Raw genomic sequence first — 12,868 nt, 5'->3', positions numbered from 1 at the left:
ATGACCAATCAAATCAGCTTCAGATGGAAACCAATCCCCCCAGCATATAAACACAGGAATGAGACATACAAACCCATTTTTAAAGGTTTTGGGTTTGTTGTTTTTTTTAAATCTCCACCAACCACTTGTGGGAAGTTTCTTGCTAATACTGGGGCCAGTACACCAGACCAGAGCAGGCTCTCTCCTGGAGCCCAGGTTATCCCCTCCTCCTGCTGCACAAAGACCCTCTGAAGACTGGTAAGTACTCAAAACCATAATACTCTTCCTTCCTTTTTCCTAATTGTATAATTTGAATTGTTCTGTCACTCTTTAATCAAAGAAATCAAAGTTCTTTTTAGGGCAGAGAGTTTTATTTCTAAAGCTTACTAAACTAAGTATCACCTTAATCAAAATGGTTGCTGATTTTTCCACCTCAAAAAGAAAACGCTCTCAGGTGACCACAGTCCTAAGAGCACACAGAGTACAACCAAAGTCTTTATGTAGTATTTTTTTCAGACAGTTTTTGAGATAAATGCTGGAAAGGCTCTACAGACAGGGAGTATTTGAACGTTACAGCTACAACAGCTGGGTGTCATGAAATCGGCCAAGAATTATGAAAAAGTCATCCTCACCTTTCTGCACTCATAACTCAGCATTCACTTCCATCACAAATTAAAAGAAACAAGCTTCACATCTTTAAACATGCTTTTAGCATCTCCAGTTGTATCTCAGATGTCAACAATTTTCAAATCAATGCGTTCATCCCTGTGCTTATGGACACACAGTGAGCCAGCACCAGAGCCCAGGACACCACATATGGACAGAGTGAACTCCACTGTCCTGCAAAACTTACCCATGGGAAAGTCTGCATCACACAGGCCAGGACTAATCTTCAAAAACAGCAAGTCCCACAAAAAAATGGTCACAGCAAACTTCTATGACTGCAGCTTGACATCAAATAAAGCCCTCCCTTGTAATCGTCAAATTACTCCTCTGTTATCAATATTTAATTCTGCATTTAAGTTTCTTTACAAGGATTTAATATATACTAGAATATTTTAAAGCCTTTACCAAGACTTTACTTAAATGTTGGTTTTCTACTTCTCTTTAAGTGGCCAGACTAATTGGTCCACTCAGGTGCTACTTCAAAATCAAGAATTAGTGCTCATATGGATCCTCAGAGTATTTATATGAAAATAGATTATATATAAAATGGAGCACTATTTCACTTCCCAAAAATCAAGAATATGAGCAGCCTTGCTTTCTGTACTATAAAAGGAGACATACTCTGCTATTTCACCACGTCATTTCTTTAAAGTGCATTCTGTAATAAACTGTCACAGAAAGTCCAAAGTATGAGTTCTCACATCCTATTCTTTATGGCACTTGCTTTGAAAAAATGTAACTTGGAGTCAACAAATTCAAGTTTCCATTTTTACAAGACCTACTTATAAATGTAACAAGTCCTGAAAACTTATCTTAATTCTGCACACTGCTCAGAAATAACTGCTTTGTCACAAACTACTTCCATTCATATCAATGAGGCATTAGTTGCAAAACCAAAAGGACAAATATGTTTGAAATGTTAACTGTTCTACTCACAACAGGCGCATAAGCTTTCAACCAATGCAGCTTCTCAAGCTGAATTACTTCCTAAATTTCTAAGACTGTCCCCTAACGTAAATTAAACGATCCAGTCATGTCATCCATACTGAAAAAAATTTCCTAATAATAATGCCAGAGCATCTCCAAGGGTGGCCATTCAGTCTAAAAAAATGCATGCACAATAATCTAAAAATAAAAACACAAAAACCAGCCATTTTAACAGCATAAAAAATGCCTTTAAAAATTCTTGTTGCAAAGTGCAGAGGCAGAAATAGACCTGCACAATCCCAGCTCAGAGCAAACAAGGTTTAAATCTGAAGCTTGTACGTGATCATGCAAACCCAGGCCAAGTAAAGAGGGAATGTACACATCCCCAGAGGGACACGCCACCACCCGGGTTCTAGTAACTCTTCAAATGACCCTACAGTTATAAGCAGTTTTTGCAGTCAGTCCCAGAAAACAGCAGGTCCTCAGGACCATTTTCCTGTCAGAATGAAGAACAGCATAAACTGTTTCAAATCCTTTCCAAGGTCAATTGGACCAGATTTTGTTAAGACTAGAAGCTGGGCAAGTAGAACAACACTGCCGAAGTCTCCCCTGAACACAACTCCTCACTCGGGCTCCTCCAAAGACTGCATTTGTGTACTGAGCTGAGAACAGGCTGCAAGTGTCACTTGGAATGCCTTCAACTGAGAAGGCAATCGAAAATTAAGTCAGTGCTGCCAGTGAGTTTCCCTGCAACCCTACCAGAGTCCTAAGAAAAAGCTAAATAAGAGGAGAGGAAATGAACGTGGTGGCATGGAATAGGAATGCAATAAAGGCTGTTATAACACAAGATCTCAAACAGGCAGAGCATGGGGGGAGATCCATGTGCTGGATCACGAATGTCAGAAATGCAAGCAACATCCCAGAGCTGTAAGGCAAGGTTTTATCACACATAAATCATTAGCCAGCCAGGTCAGTTTAGAACCTATTCCACTGCTAGAAGAAGCAATCTGATTGTTTTCTTTTTAAATTAGTACTCACCCTACCTTGATTTGTCTTAGAGGAGTGTATAGAGGAAGGAAGCCAGTATGAGGGACAAGGTAATAAAAAGACTGAAAACCAAAAAAGCTAGGAACTAACAGACACACGGTGCTAATTTAGCTTTCAAGAGAAGGTAAACAGGAAGGATTAGCCAGAGCAAATATGTGATAAAGGACTGGTCAGCATGCCAAGAGTAATTTCTGACAATTCCTGTCTTTCTAGTCAGGGGCTATCAGCTGAGAGATGGATGGACAAGAAATACCCCAAGGCTTCAACAGTTGCATAAATCAGGAACCAGGAAATGCAAAACCCACCAGATAACGTAATAAAGGTTGTTGAGAGAGAACAGTGGACAAATCTGGATAAGAAACAGCACATGTATGTTATAGTATAGACAATCATTCTCCAACAAACACAGAATTTTTCTTTTCAAGTCGAATGCCATTTTTTAAAAAAATACACTGAAACTGGGATTAATGTGGGGTCATCAAGGACCATGCCAGGCAGGGGATTCAATCAGGTGGTCCAAATCGTACTTTATAACTTCACTAATTTATCACTAACAAGGAAATAAGGTATTTGTATTTTTTTTACTATGGGCAAAGAAAGGAGTAGACAGAAGACATTAACATTCAAAGTCACATCTGCTCTTAAGCTGCCTCTGCTTTTGAGAATACAGAGGACTGATCCTCCAGCCTGGGTAAGCTATTTCTCACAGGGCAGTTGCTCTTTTGCCTCTTACTCTCACCCAACTGCACTGCTCTCAGAGTCTATCTGCAGTCTGTTTTCTTATCTGTTTTACTTACTCCAAGAAGCTAAGGCTTGTGGCTCTTAATCCATCATCAACACTTGAAAAAAGGGATTTTGGAACTCAAGCTTACAAATTTCCAATGCTATTCCTGCCACTGAAATAGAAAACATTTTCAACAGTCCTAGACTAGAAAACTCAGAGCACAGTGCATAACCTGGTTAACCTCACAAGGCAAATTCACCTGCTTGGGAGTCTCAAGGAGCAGAGACAGGAATGTTCTAAAGTGTGCTGATAGGGGTTAATGTAGGTTTCCTTTCTCAAGTGCCTTCAAAATCTGTCTGGAATCAATTCTCTCCCATGGAAAAAAATCCCAAAGAACCTGACTGATTTTTTTCAGAGTTTAAGACAACATTAAGAGATTAATCACCACCCTAGGAAACTCCTTAGTCAACAAATCTGACATCCTACAAAGCTGACAGCATTTGCTCTAAGTCTGTAGTGTTCAAACACACTGCCTTAGCATTCAAGTGAAATCTGAAGCACAGCCAAAGAAAAGTCCATCTTAAGAACGTTTTCCCTTTTTTCTTAATGTACGTAACACCACAGAAAAGGCTTCTATCACCAATCAGTTAGCATCAAAATCATTTTCACTAAATCTATTTGTTTTGTAAACCCAAATTGCTTAGAGCCTGCCCTCAAACTACCACAAGAATTTACAGGAAAACACAAGCTTTGGCTTTTAGTTGTGTTTCATTGTTACAGGGTTTTTGTTGGTTTGCTGGTTTGTTTTGAATGCATGATGCACTCAGAGGCGTTTTGTTCTCTAACTGTTCTCTAGTCAAACAAGGGAGTGTTTCTTTTGAGTTCTGCTTACTCTAAGATAAAACGAAGGCACTGTTTAGAGCTCATTTTGAGAATGGCCCCCATCATCCTTCCCATTCAGAGATGCCCAGTTTCCAGCTCCTTCAAGGCCTCATCTAAATCCTAACACAAGGACTCTGCTCTTACACAGAAGTCACTAATCACTGGATTACTGCAGCATGTATAACTGCATTCAGGTTATTGCATAGCAAGAGTAAGAACTGACATTCAGGGAGCTGTGCAGCAGACTGAAGAGTCAACTCAGTGAAGATGGGGGGGATAATGCTATGAACTGGATGGACTACAACCAAAATCCCCCAAGTAGCCTGGTACTATACACAAGGAGAACCTTGCTAAGTCCGCTGTAGTCTCTGACACAGGGAATGGCTTCAAAATATTCCTCCTGGGAGATGTGAACTGGAAAATTAAAAGTAAGAAGAAAACCACCAAATTCCACTCAGGCCATCATCTACTCTGACTATGGCATAGATAAAAATAATAGTGGGATGGTTTTGAGAAGCTACAGAAGAAAAGAATAAACTTAGCTAAATAGTCAGTGTGATGTCAATCTTCATATCTCAGTAGGCATTAAACACAAGTAAAAGCAAGAGAGAATGTTCGGTAGTTATAAAATTTGGTTGAAGGTTAAGCAAACAGTCACGTAAAATGCTGGTTTATGGGATCAAAGATCACAAGACAAATTTTCACATACCATAAATTAATTCTGAATTTCAGGATCCTTCCTTCTAATGCATTTCAAAAGAAAACTAAGATGGCACTGTTGGAAGGGAAAAATCAAATTCCTCTATGAAAAAATGTAATAGACTGAAAGACCTTTCATTGAAAGAAAAGTCAAAATTAATAGGAAATCAAAACTAACTACACCATATATAATTATCATTTGCAGAATTTACATGTACCTTTTAGTCCTCTGTTCTTCTACAAACAAGCTTCCTCACAACCTTCTTTAAATAGGTTGTACACATCATGAAGTCTATTTTACAGAAACCTGTACTTAATTTTAATCTGTCCCAGGTGAACTTTAAACATCCAGTATTTATAAAATGTGTGGATTTGCATGACCACTGTTTTTTCAAAAGACATTCACCAGCTCTGGCAAATTCCACAAGCGTTGTGGTTTAAAAGCAAACAAAGGAGCCTAACATGTCAAATACCTGCAGGTATCCATTTTGTTTCCCATACCTGCAATTCTACCTTAATTCCCATATGCTTGCTGTCCTATTTTATCTGATCACTAACAAAAATTGCACTGCTCAGGCAGACTAGACTGGAAATTACGTCAGAGTTTCTTTTCTGTATTGCTCTCCTGCCCTCTTTTTACCTGATCCTTACATAAACAGCCTCAGACTCTCAGAAGCAGCTCTGCTCTGAATACTGCAGTTCTGTTTAACTGGACATGGTGGGTCCAGACAGCAGACAATTATTGAGCTAGGAGACTCAGAAAGAGATAGTAGCTAGCTAAAGTACAGCATTCCCCTAAAATGCATAAATATGTTACAGAAATAATATAAACAGTCTTTCCATAGTACTATACTATTGTTAAGAGTATTCCTAATAGTATTGGTAAATTATTATACTCTGCTCAAAAGTTACAAAATTTGATATAATCAGCAAAATTCAGTTTCTTTTCACACACAGTATGCTGCCTAATCCCATCCCATTCATCCCTAAAGAATTAAAGCATGTGACTAATATAAAATGAGGAAGGTAAAGTATGAAATTTATATTTAAACAACTAAGCAGGGAGAATTTGAGAAGTAGTCAGATTTTTAAACCTAATCTTTTTTAGCAAAGTATTACCACAAACAGTGGTAAATTCCTCTCCAGGCTCCTGACTTAATCTTCTCTGGATTGCAACGTATAAGCCCTCCTTTGTTGGCTGCAGTATTTCTACCCCTGCTGATGTGTCAGAAGCTGTGAACATTAGGCAAAATCCAAATATGTGGGATTGTATCACTTTTTTTCCTTTCTTCTCCTTTCTAGAAGATGACAACAGATACAATAGAGAGCAATAACACCAAATCCAGCGCTCCCCTCCTGACTCAGAGGTACCTGAGGCTGGTGACCAAGGATGGGCACAGCACGTTCCAGATGGCCGGTGCCCAGGGCAGAGGCGTGGCGTACCTCCGAGACGTGTGGGGGATACTCATGGACATGCGCTGGAGGTGGATGATGCTCGTCTTCTCGGCTTCCTTTGTCATTCACTGGCTGGTCTTTGCAGTGCTCTGGTATCTGCTGGCTGAGATGAATGGGGACCTGGAGCTGGACCATGATGCTCCACCTGACAACCACACTATATGTGTCAAGTACATCACCAGTTTTACAGCTGCCTTCTCCTTCTCGCTGGAGACACAGCTCACGATTGGCTACGGCACCATGTTCCCAAGTGGGGATTGTCCCAGTGCTATTGCACTGCTGGCAATCCAGATGGTCCTGGGGCTCATGCTAGAAGCCTTCCTCACAGGTAACCCTTCCTACTGCACCTTTACACAAAATAGGTGTAACAACAGGATTTAAAAATAGAGCTACAAATAAATACTGTTCATTTTGACATATGAAAGAACAATTGAGGTAGCCACTACAAGGATGACAAGATTTCAGCTACATACTACTAGAAGGTAAACACCTTTAATCAGCAAAAGACAAATTCAGTGTTATCAACATCTGGACTTAAGAATTTCACTATCCATTGGAAAATATTTGTGGCAGATGACTGCATATTGCTCTCAATCATTTATTTTTTATACCATTCTGTCTCTCAGCTATTATCATATAATTACAACATTTAAGTCCATTTGTTTTGACCTTTAAGGTAAATTTTTGTCTAGCTGAGCTATCTTCATGGATCTTTAACTCAGTGTTTATGTATTCCTCAGTACACAATGTAATGAAAGTTTTTACAATGTCACAGCTATTGTGAGGTATTTTAAGTTATTTAAAATATTCTTCATGTTTAAAGTAATTCAAAATACTTTGAAAATACACAGGTTAGTTTACTGTGTACTAGAAAGAGTTTCTACCATGTAACATATCAAGATCAGTTCATATTATTATTATTATTATTACAGTAAGTTTGGGCAAGTTAACACTTACAGTTAACTTCCAAATGATAGTAAGTGAACATAATTTAGAAAAATAAACATTTTAGGTAGGCCATACTTTTCTGAACAAGAGCAGGTTAGTGTGATGCCAACATTAAGTTTTCAAACATGGTCATTCCAGCCTCAGCCTGCTTCTGCTCCCTTGGAGCCTGCAGGGAACCAGCCAAGGCCCTGTGCTCACACTGAGTTTGCTCTTTCCCATGCCCCAGGTGCTTTTGTTGCCAAGATTGCACGCCCAAAGAACCGGGCGCTCTCCATCCGCTTCTCGCACTCTGCCGTGGTCGCGCACACTGAGGGGAAGCCACACCTCATGTTCCAGGTGGCCAACACTCGCTCCAGCCCCCTGACCAGCGTCCAGATCTCTGCTATACTTTACCAAGAACAAGAGAGTGGGCAGCTGCACCAAACCAGCATTGACTTTCACCTGGACAGCGTTACTGTGGACGAGTGTCCTTTTTTCCTTTTCCCTCTGACCTACTACCACTCCATCACTTCATCCAGCCCTCTGGCTGATCTCCTTCAAAGAGAAACTCCTCACCACTTTGAGCTGGTTGTCTTCCTGTCAGCTGTGCAGGAGGGCACAGGAGAAACGTGCCAGAGGAGAACATCCTACCTCCCATCAGAGATCCTGGTGTACCACCGCTTTGCCTCCCTGCTAGCCCGCAATGCCAAAGGTGAATACCAGATTAAAATGGAGAATTTTGATAAGACTGTTCCTGAGCTCCCAGCTGCAGCTGACTCAAAAAGTCCAAAAAGGACTGACAAGGAGATCCGCATCAATGGACAGCACACTGACACCTTCCAGCTCTCTGAGACTGGCCTCACAGAGTAGAGATAACAGACCTTAAACTTTGTGCTTTTTTAATTATTATTACATTAAACTTGCGGGTTCCATTTAAAAACTTACTTCCTTGCCTGCCCTGCCATCTTCTAGTGATCTCCTTCTTGTAGTCCCATCCTTTTGATTACAACATGATATACAGAGTGAAGAGAACTTGCACGCTCACTGAGGAGAGGCTGTATTAACCACCAAGGATGAAGTCATGTGCATGAATCACAGTACCAATTCTTGGGAAATTAGAAGAGCTATCTGCTGATTTCACCAGACTGTCATTAAAGCCACACTGACCCTGAAAGGAGAGATCTTCAAAACTCTCAAAGCTTACCAAAGTCATAATTAACCAGCTTGTGACAAAATGGACAAAACAAAAGCAAAAAGCAGTATGAGGTCATTCAGTAAATGAGTTCTAGTATAAGTAACTCTGTTCATCCAAGAGCCTAGCTTTTCTATTCTCTTGACTCTTTGGGAATACAGACTTATATCATTTTTCAGATGGCTGAAAGTCCTGCCAATCTCTCACGGCAGTGAACAGCACTCCAGCTGTGCTTATTAAGCAAAATTGTAAATACTAAGTGCAGTTCTTCATTCTGTCAAATAAGAGAACATCTCACTCCCAGACAGGTCTATGAAGACACTACCAAAAAATCCGGGTGCATATGACAAATACTGCAATGGAAATTTTTTCTTATTTGAAAACACTGAATAAATTATTTAGCAGTAGAAAAAAAAAAGACTATTTTTAATGAGTGAATGTAGGGGCTCTTTTAAAGGCCCATACATTCCACATGTTTTCACCTTTGCGCTGCTTGTCTCAAGTATATCTGACCCAGAAGGATGCACTATATATATGAGAAGTAGAGCTGCATCCATTGATATTTTATGCTTTCTAACATCAATCATTGCCTATACACACAGCACAAAAAATATTTAGAGACACTTGAATCAATTTTGAAATAAAAAATTAAAACAAACTATACATGAGACTTCTGTATTTAAGTGCCTCATAAACCTACTGCAATTAAGACACAATTCTGAAGCTCCTAAACAATTTAAGATGCTAAAGGAAAAACACAATGATGGATAACTATTTCCAAGCTCTCAGCAAAAGCAGTGGCTATTAGGTGTTCATACCTGAACACTCAAGTAGAATTAAAATAAAGTTACCTTTCAAAGGTAAAAGATTTTTCCCAGAAACCCAGATGGCATAAATAGCAACTTTCATTGACAACAGCATAAGACACTACCAAATATACTTCCTCTTAACTTCACCCAAGTTGTCAGCAGCAGGAAAAATGGTCTCGAGCTATCTGATAAGACAGTTTCAACTGAATTCTTCTCAAGTCACAAAACTGTTCACTGACGTGTGCTCATAACCCAAAAGCTATTTTGGTTTATGGCCTGGGGAAATGGGGAGCCACCCCACAGAAGCATTCTACACACAGCTGAGGAATGAGGCAGAAGGGCCACATTATTGTTCCAAGTGAGCTCTCATTCCCAACTAGTTCAAGTGTTGCTTTCCCCCACTGCAGACTTCAGACAGATTTGATTTTTATTACAGACACTCCCAAAATCTTTTTCAAACTTAATTCTATGGACAACTATTGTGAAGCTTGGAGAGCAAGTTACACTGCCTTCATCCTTTTTCATCAGTTTTTTTAGTTATTGACTCATACCCAGTTTAAAGAGCCCTTTCCCACCCTTGTGTCAATACCAATAGTTTTTAATTATTTCTTGCTTTTTTTCCCACATTCTCTATCAATGTAAGACACTGATAAGAGCCCTACAAATTAAAAACCAGGGCAAGAGCAGCAGAACAGGCTCTTGTGTCAAGGCTGAAATAGGGCAGCAATCTGTGTGAGGTACTGAGTCTTCTGGGTAAGGCATTGTTTTCCCCATATGTCATATGGGACTATAATCTTATGATTTAGTGCCCAAGGTATATAAAGCTATTCCTAATTTCAATTCACATCTAGTCAAAGGCAGGCTGTTTTATTTGAGTTCTACATGACTTGATACTCAAAAGTTGTCCTGGTTTTAAAATCATTTTCTCATTACAGATTTGGTTTAAAAGGGAGTACAACAGCAAGTATAAAGAAAAAATATGTTGTTAGTATATGCTAAATGCAATCTTCAAATAGTACACTTTGGAATGCAAAGCTGAATGATACTGCAGAAGCCAATTAGACAAAACTGTGTAGTTATTTCAGAACAAGGGCAGAAAATACGTTAATATTGCTGTTACAGTTCCAGAGAACTGGTGAATCATGGATGTGTGGAAGTACTGGAAATATGCCATGGCCCAAATAGGAGTAGAAGCCTAGGAATATTGCTGATGGGCTCTGATGCACCAGCATAGCACTCCATGCTTTAGCACAGCAAGAGCAAACTTGAAGGCAATGAACTTTCTGTGAATGCACCTCCAGCCAGCAAGGCATGGCAGGAGAACAAGCCAGGCAGAGTGAGGGAAAGTACGATTCAAAGAAATTCAACAATCCTTTTTACAGCCACTTGAACACACCTTTTATATTTAAGTCATCTGAACCTAACCAAAATCCACACATCCAAGAGAACTCAACCAGGTTCCACAACAATTTAACCTACATAATAATTATTTACTGCCAGTTTGTAACTGCTGGTAACTAATCAAATCCCTTCAGCTACTAAGCTGGTATTAAGTCAGGAGGCTACACAGAAAATTAAGCAGCTTTTGTGAAGAGACAGATGCTCAAGAAAGCAACTTGCTCACTTTCTTTGCTAATGGCCTCAGCCTTTCAGAAACAATTTGGGTTCTAAGTGAAGTCTGTCAGAACTGTGACAATCTGCAACAGCAACTCGCAAATACTTTGTGCATCTTCAATCTGCAAGCTGAAACCAGGAACAGATACAGTTTATATGCTGAGAATCAGTCAAATGTGACCTTGCAAACTGTTGGGAGCACTGAAAAAGCAATCCATTTTACAACAGCATACTGACCATGTTTGAGAAGTAAATATTTGTAAAATTTATATTACTTTTTTAATCGCCTGATTTTTAATTGAAGGCTCTTCTATAGTCCTCCATTACAAATACCCAGAAGTATTATATTTATATTTAAATATTTCATCTCTTAATAATTCTCTAATGGGATCATCCAGAACAAAGAACATGAAAAAGTTGGCAACTCAGTAAATTATGTAATCTGGATCCAAGGTCCTATGAAATAGCAAGGAAAAACTGAAGCACACTGAAACTACAGAATAAAATCCTAAACTAAGGAGTTTAACCAAGGTAACAGAAAGCAGTACAGGCATCTGCTAAAGCATGTGAGCCTGAATTATAACCTGTGTGTCAATTCCTTTCCTTTCTGCTTCCATAGATTTGTGTGGATACTAGTGCTTGCTATTAACCTGGGACTACTTTTGGCACATTTGTGTCCTTCTCTCACACACTCAAAGTATTTTGTCACTGGAAAGCCATTACACAACAATAACTACTTGTAAGTAACCAAGGCTTGAGTCAGAACAGACCAACACTTTCTGTCAATATTCTTGTGTTCTTCACCTTATCTCCCTTTGGAAGTAAAGGGGAGAGAAATGGCCTTCCCACTTACTGCAACATTAACCTCTAGCATAGCAATACTATTGTTAAAACAGTATTTTTATACTAAAACTTCAGAAAGATTGAAGGTCTTTTGCCTCTCACACTGACTAGCAGAGAAATACAAGAGACTGAAGAACAGCAATTAGGTACTCGAAAAGCTTCATAATTTGAGAATAAGCACATCATCTCTCACAATGAGCTTCCAACAAATTGCACCAAGGACACCACCTTCCCTAGGGAACAGTTCTTGGAAGATGCACTCAATAGCCCTGATCACTAACAGCTGCTACAACACACAAAATGTTCTACACTAGCTGCAGATTAACCTCTGGCCAAAGTCAACTTCTGCAAGAACATTCTGCACACTGTAAATTCTCCTCCATTTCAACTGAGAAATACATCTGATCCTATACCAATATGCACCGTTTTTATCTGTCTTTATCAGAAACATGGTATATTCTATAGCCTGGAAGTGGAATTGTTGTATTTCTAATCACAACAAGAAGAAGGAGCTAAGTAAATAAAACTAAATCAACTGTAGTAGATACTACTTCTACGTCTATTTTTCTTTTGTAAAAAATGCAGTCCTGAAATCTCAGTAGTATTTACTCTCTTCCATTTTCATTTTGTCCTAAAACATTTCTGAATATAAAGGCAGAAAGTCCAAAGTTTCACTACTGACATTTAAAACTGGTCAATCTCTGACCAATATCAAACTATTTTGTGGAAGTAACCTCTTTTTAAAGGAGACAATGAGAAAAACTTACAAATCTTAATTTTGTGTTGACATGCAACCTAACAAGCAGAAAAATGAATGCACTCTTTAGAAGCTGTGAACATCAATTCCTATATGGAGAGTGGACTGGAAGGGCTTTGAAAGCAAACTCTTATGGCATGTATCACCATGATAATCCAGAAAATTATAAATATGGCAAGTTATGCTACTCTTACTACAAAAATACCAACAGCCATGCAGGGATTAAAATACATGCCTGCCAACTTCTAATTACAATTGGATCTCTTTGGATTTGTCTTTAAATTCAACCTGCAATTATCTCTTCTAATCTATGCTTTCTCAGCATACTACCAAGGAGGGTATGTAGC

At 39.0% G+C, this 12,868-nt stretch overlaps 2 protein-coding genes across 11 annotated transcripts in view; one reads left to right on the top strand and one right to left on the bottom strand.

Moving 5' to 3' along the window:
• GIGYF2 (GRB10 interacting GYF protein 2) overlaps window positions 1–12,868 on the bottom strand; it is a 75,128-nt gene that overhangs the window by 32,012 nt on the left and 30,248 nt on the right. The window lies entirely within an intron of this gene.
• On the top strand, window positions 6,230–9,103 carry KCNJ13 (potassium inwardly rectifying channel subfamily J member 13). Its single transcript, XM_014879528.2, has 2 exons — window positions 6,230–6,707; window positions 7,554–9,103. The coding sequence occupies exons 1-2, from the start codon at window positions 6,230–6,232 to the stop codon at window positions 8,174–8,176; spliced, it is 1,101 nt and encodes a 366-aa protein (XP_014735014.2). The 3' UTR covers window positions 8,177–9,103.

Source organism: Sturnus vulgaris, chromosome 10 (genome assembly GCF_052056855.1).
Source record: "Sturnus vulgaris isolate bStuVul1 chromosome 10, bStuVul1.hap1, whole genome shotgun sequence".
Taxonomy (NCBI): Eukaryota; Metazoa; Chordata; class Aves; order Passeriformes; family Sturnidae; genus Sturnus; species Sturnus vulgaris.
Note: the sequence above shows the minus strand (reverse complement) of the source record. Positions and strands in the feature narration are given on the sequence as shown.

Bases quoted from the DNA above. Each gene is read 5' to 3' on its own strand.
- KCNJ13 (XM_014879528.2), top strand. From the start codon at position 6,230: ATGACAACAGATACAATAGAGAGCAATAACACCAAATCCAGCGCTCCC. The intron at 6,708-7,553 runs GTAACCCTTCCT...CCCATGCCCCAG, and splicing joins GCTAGAAGCCTTCCTCACAG to GTGCTTTTGTTGCCAAGATT.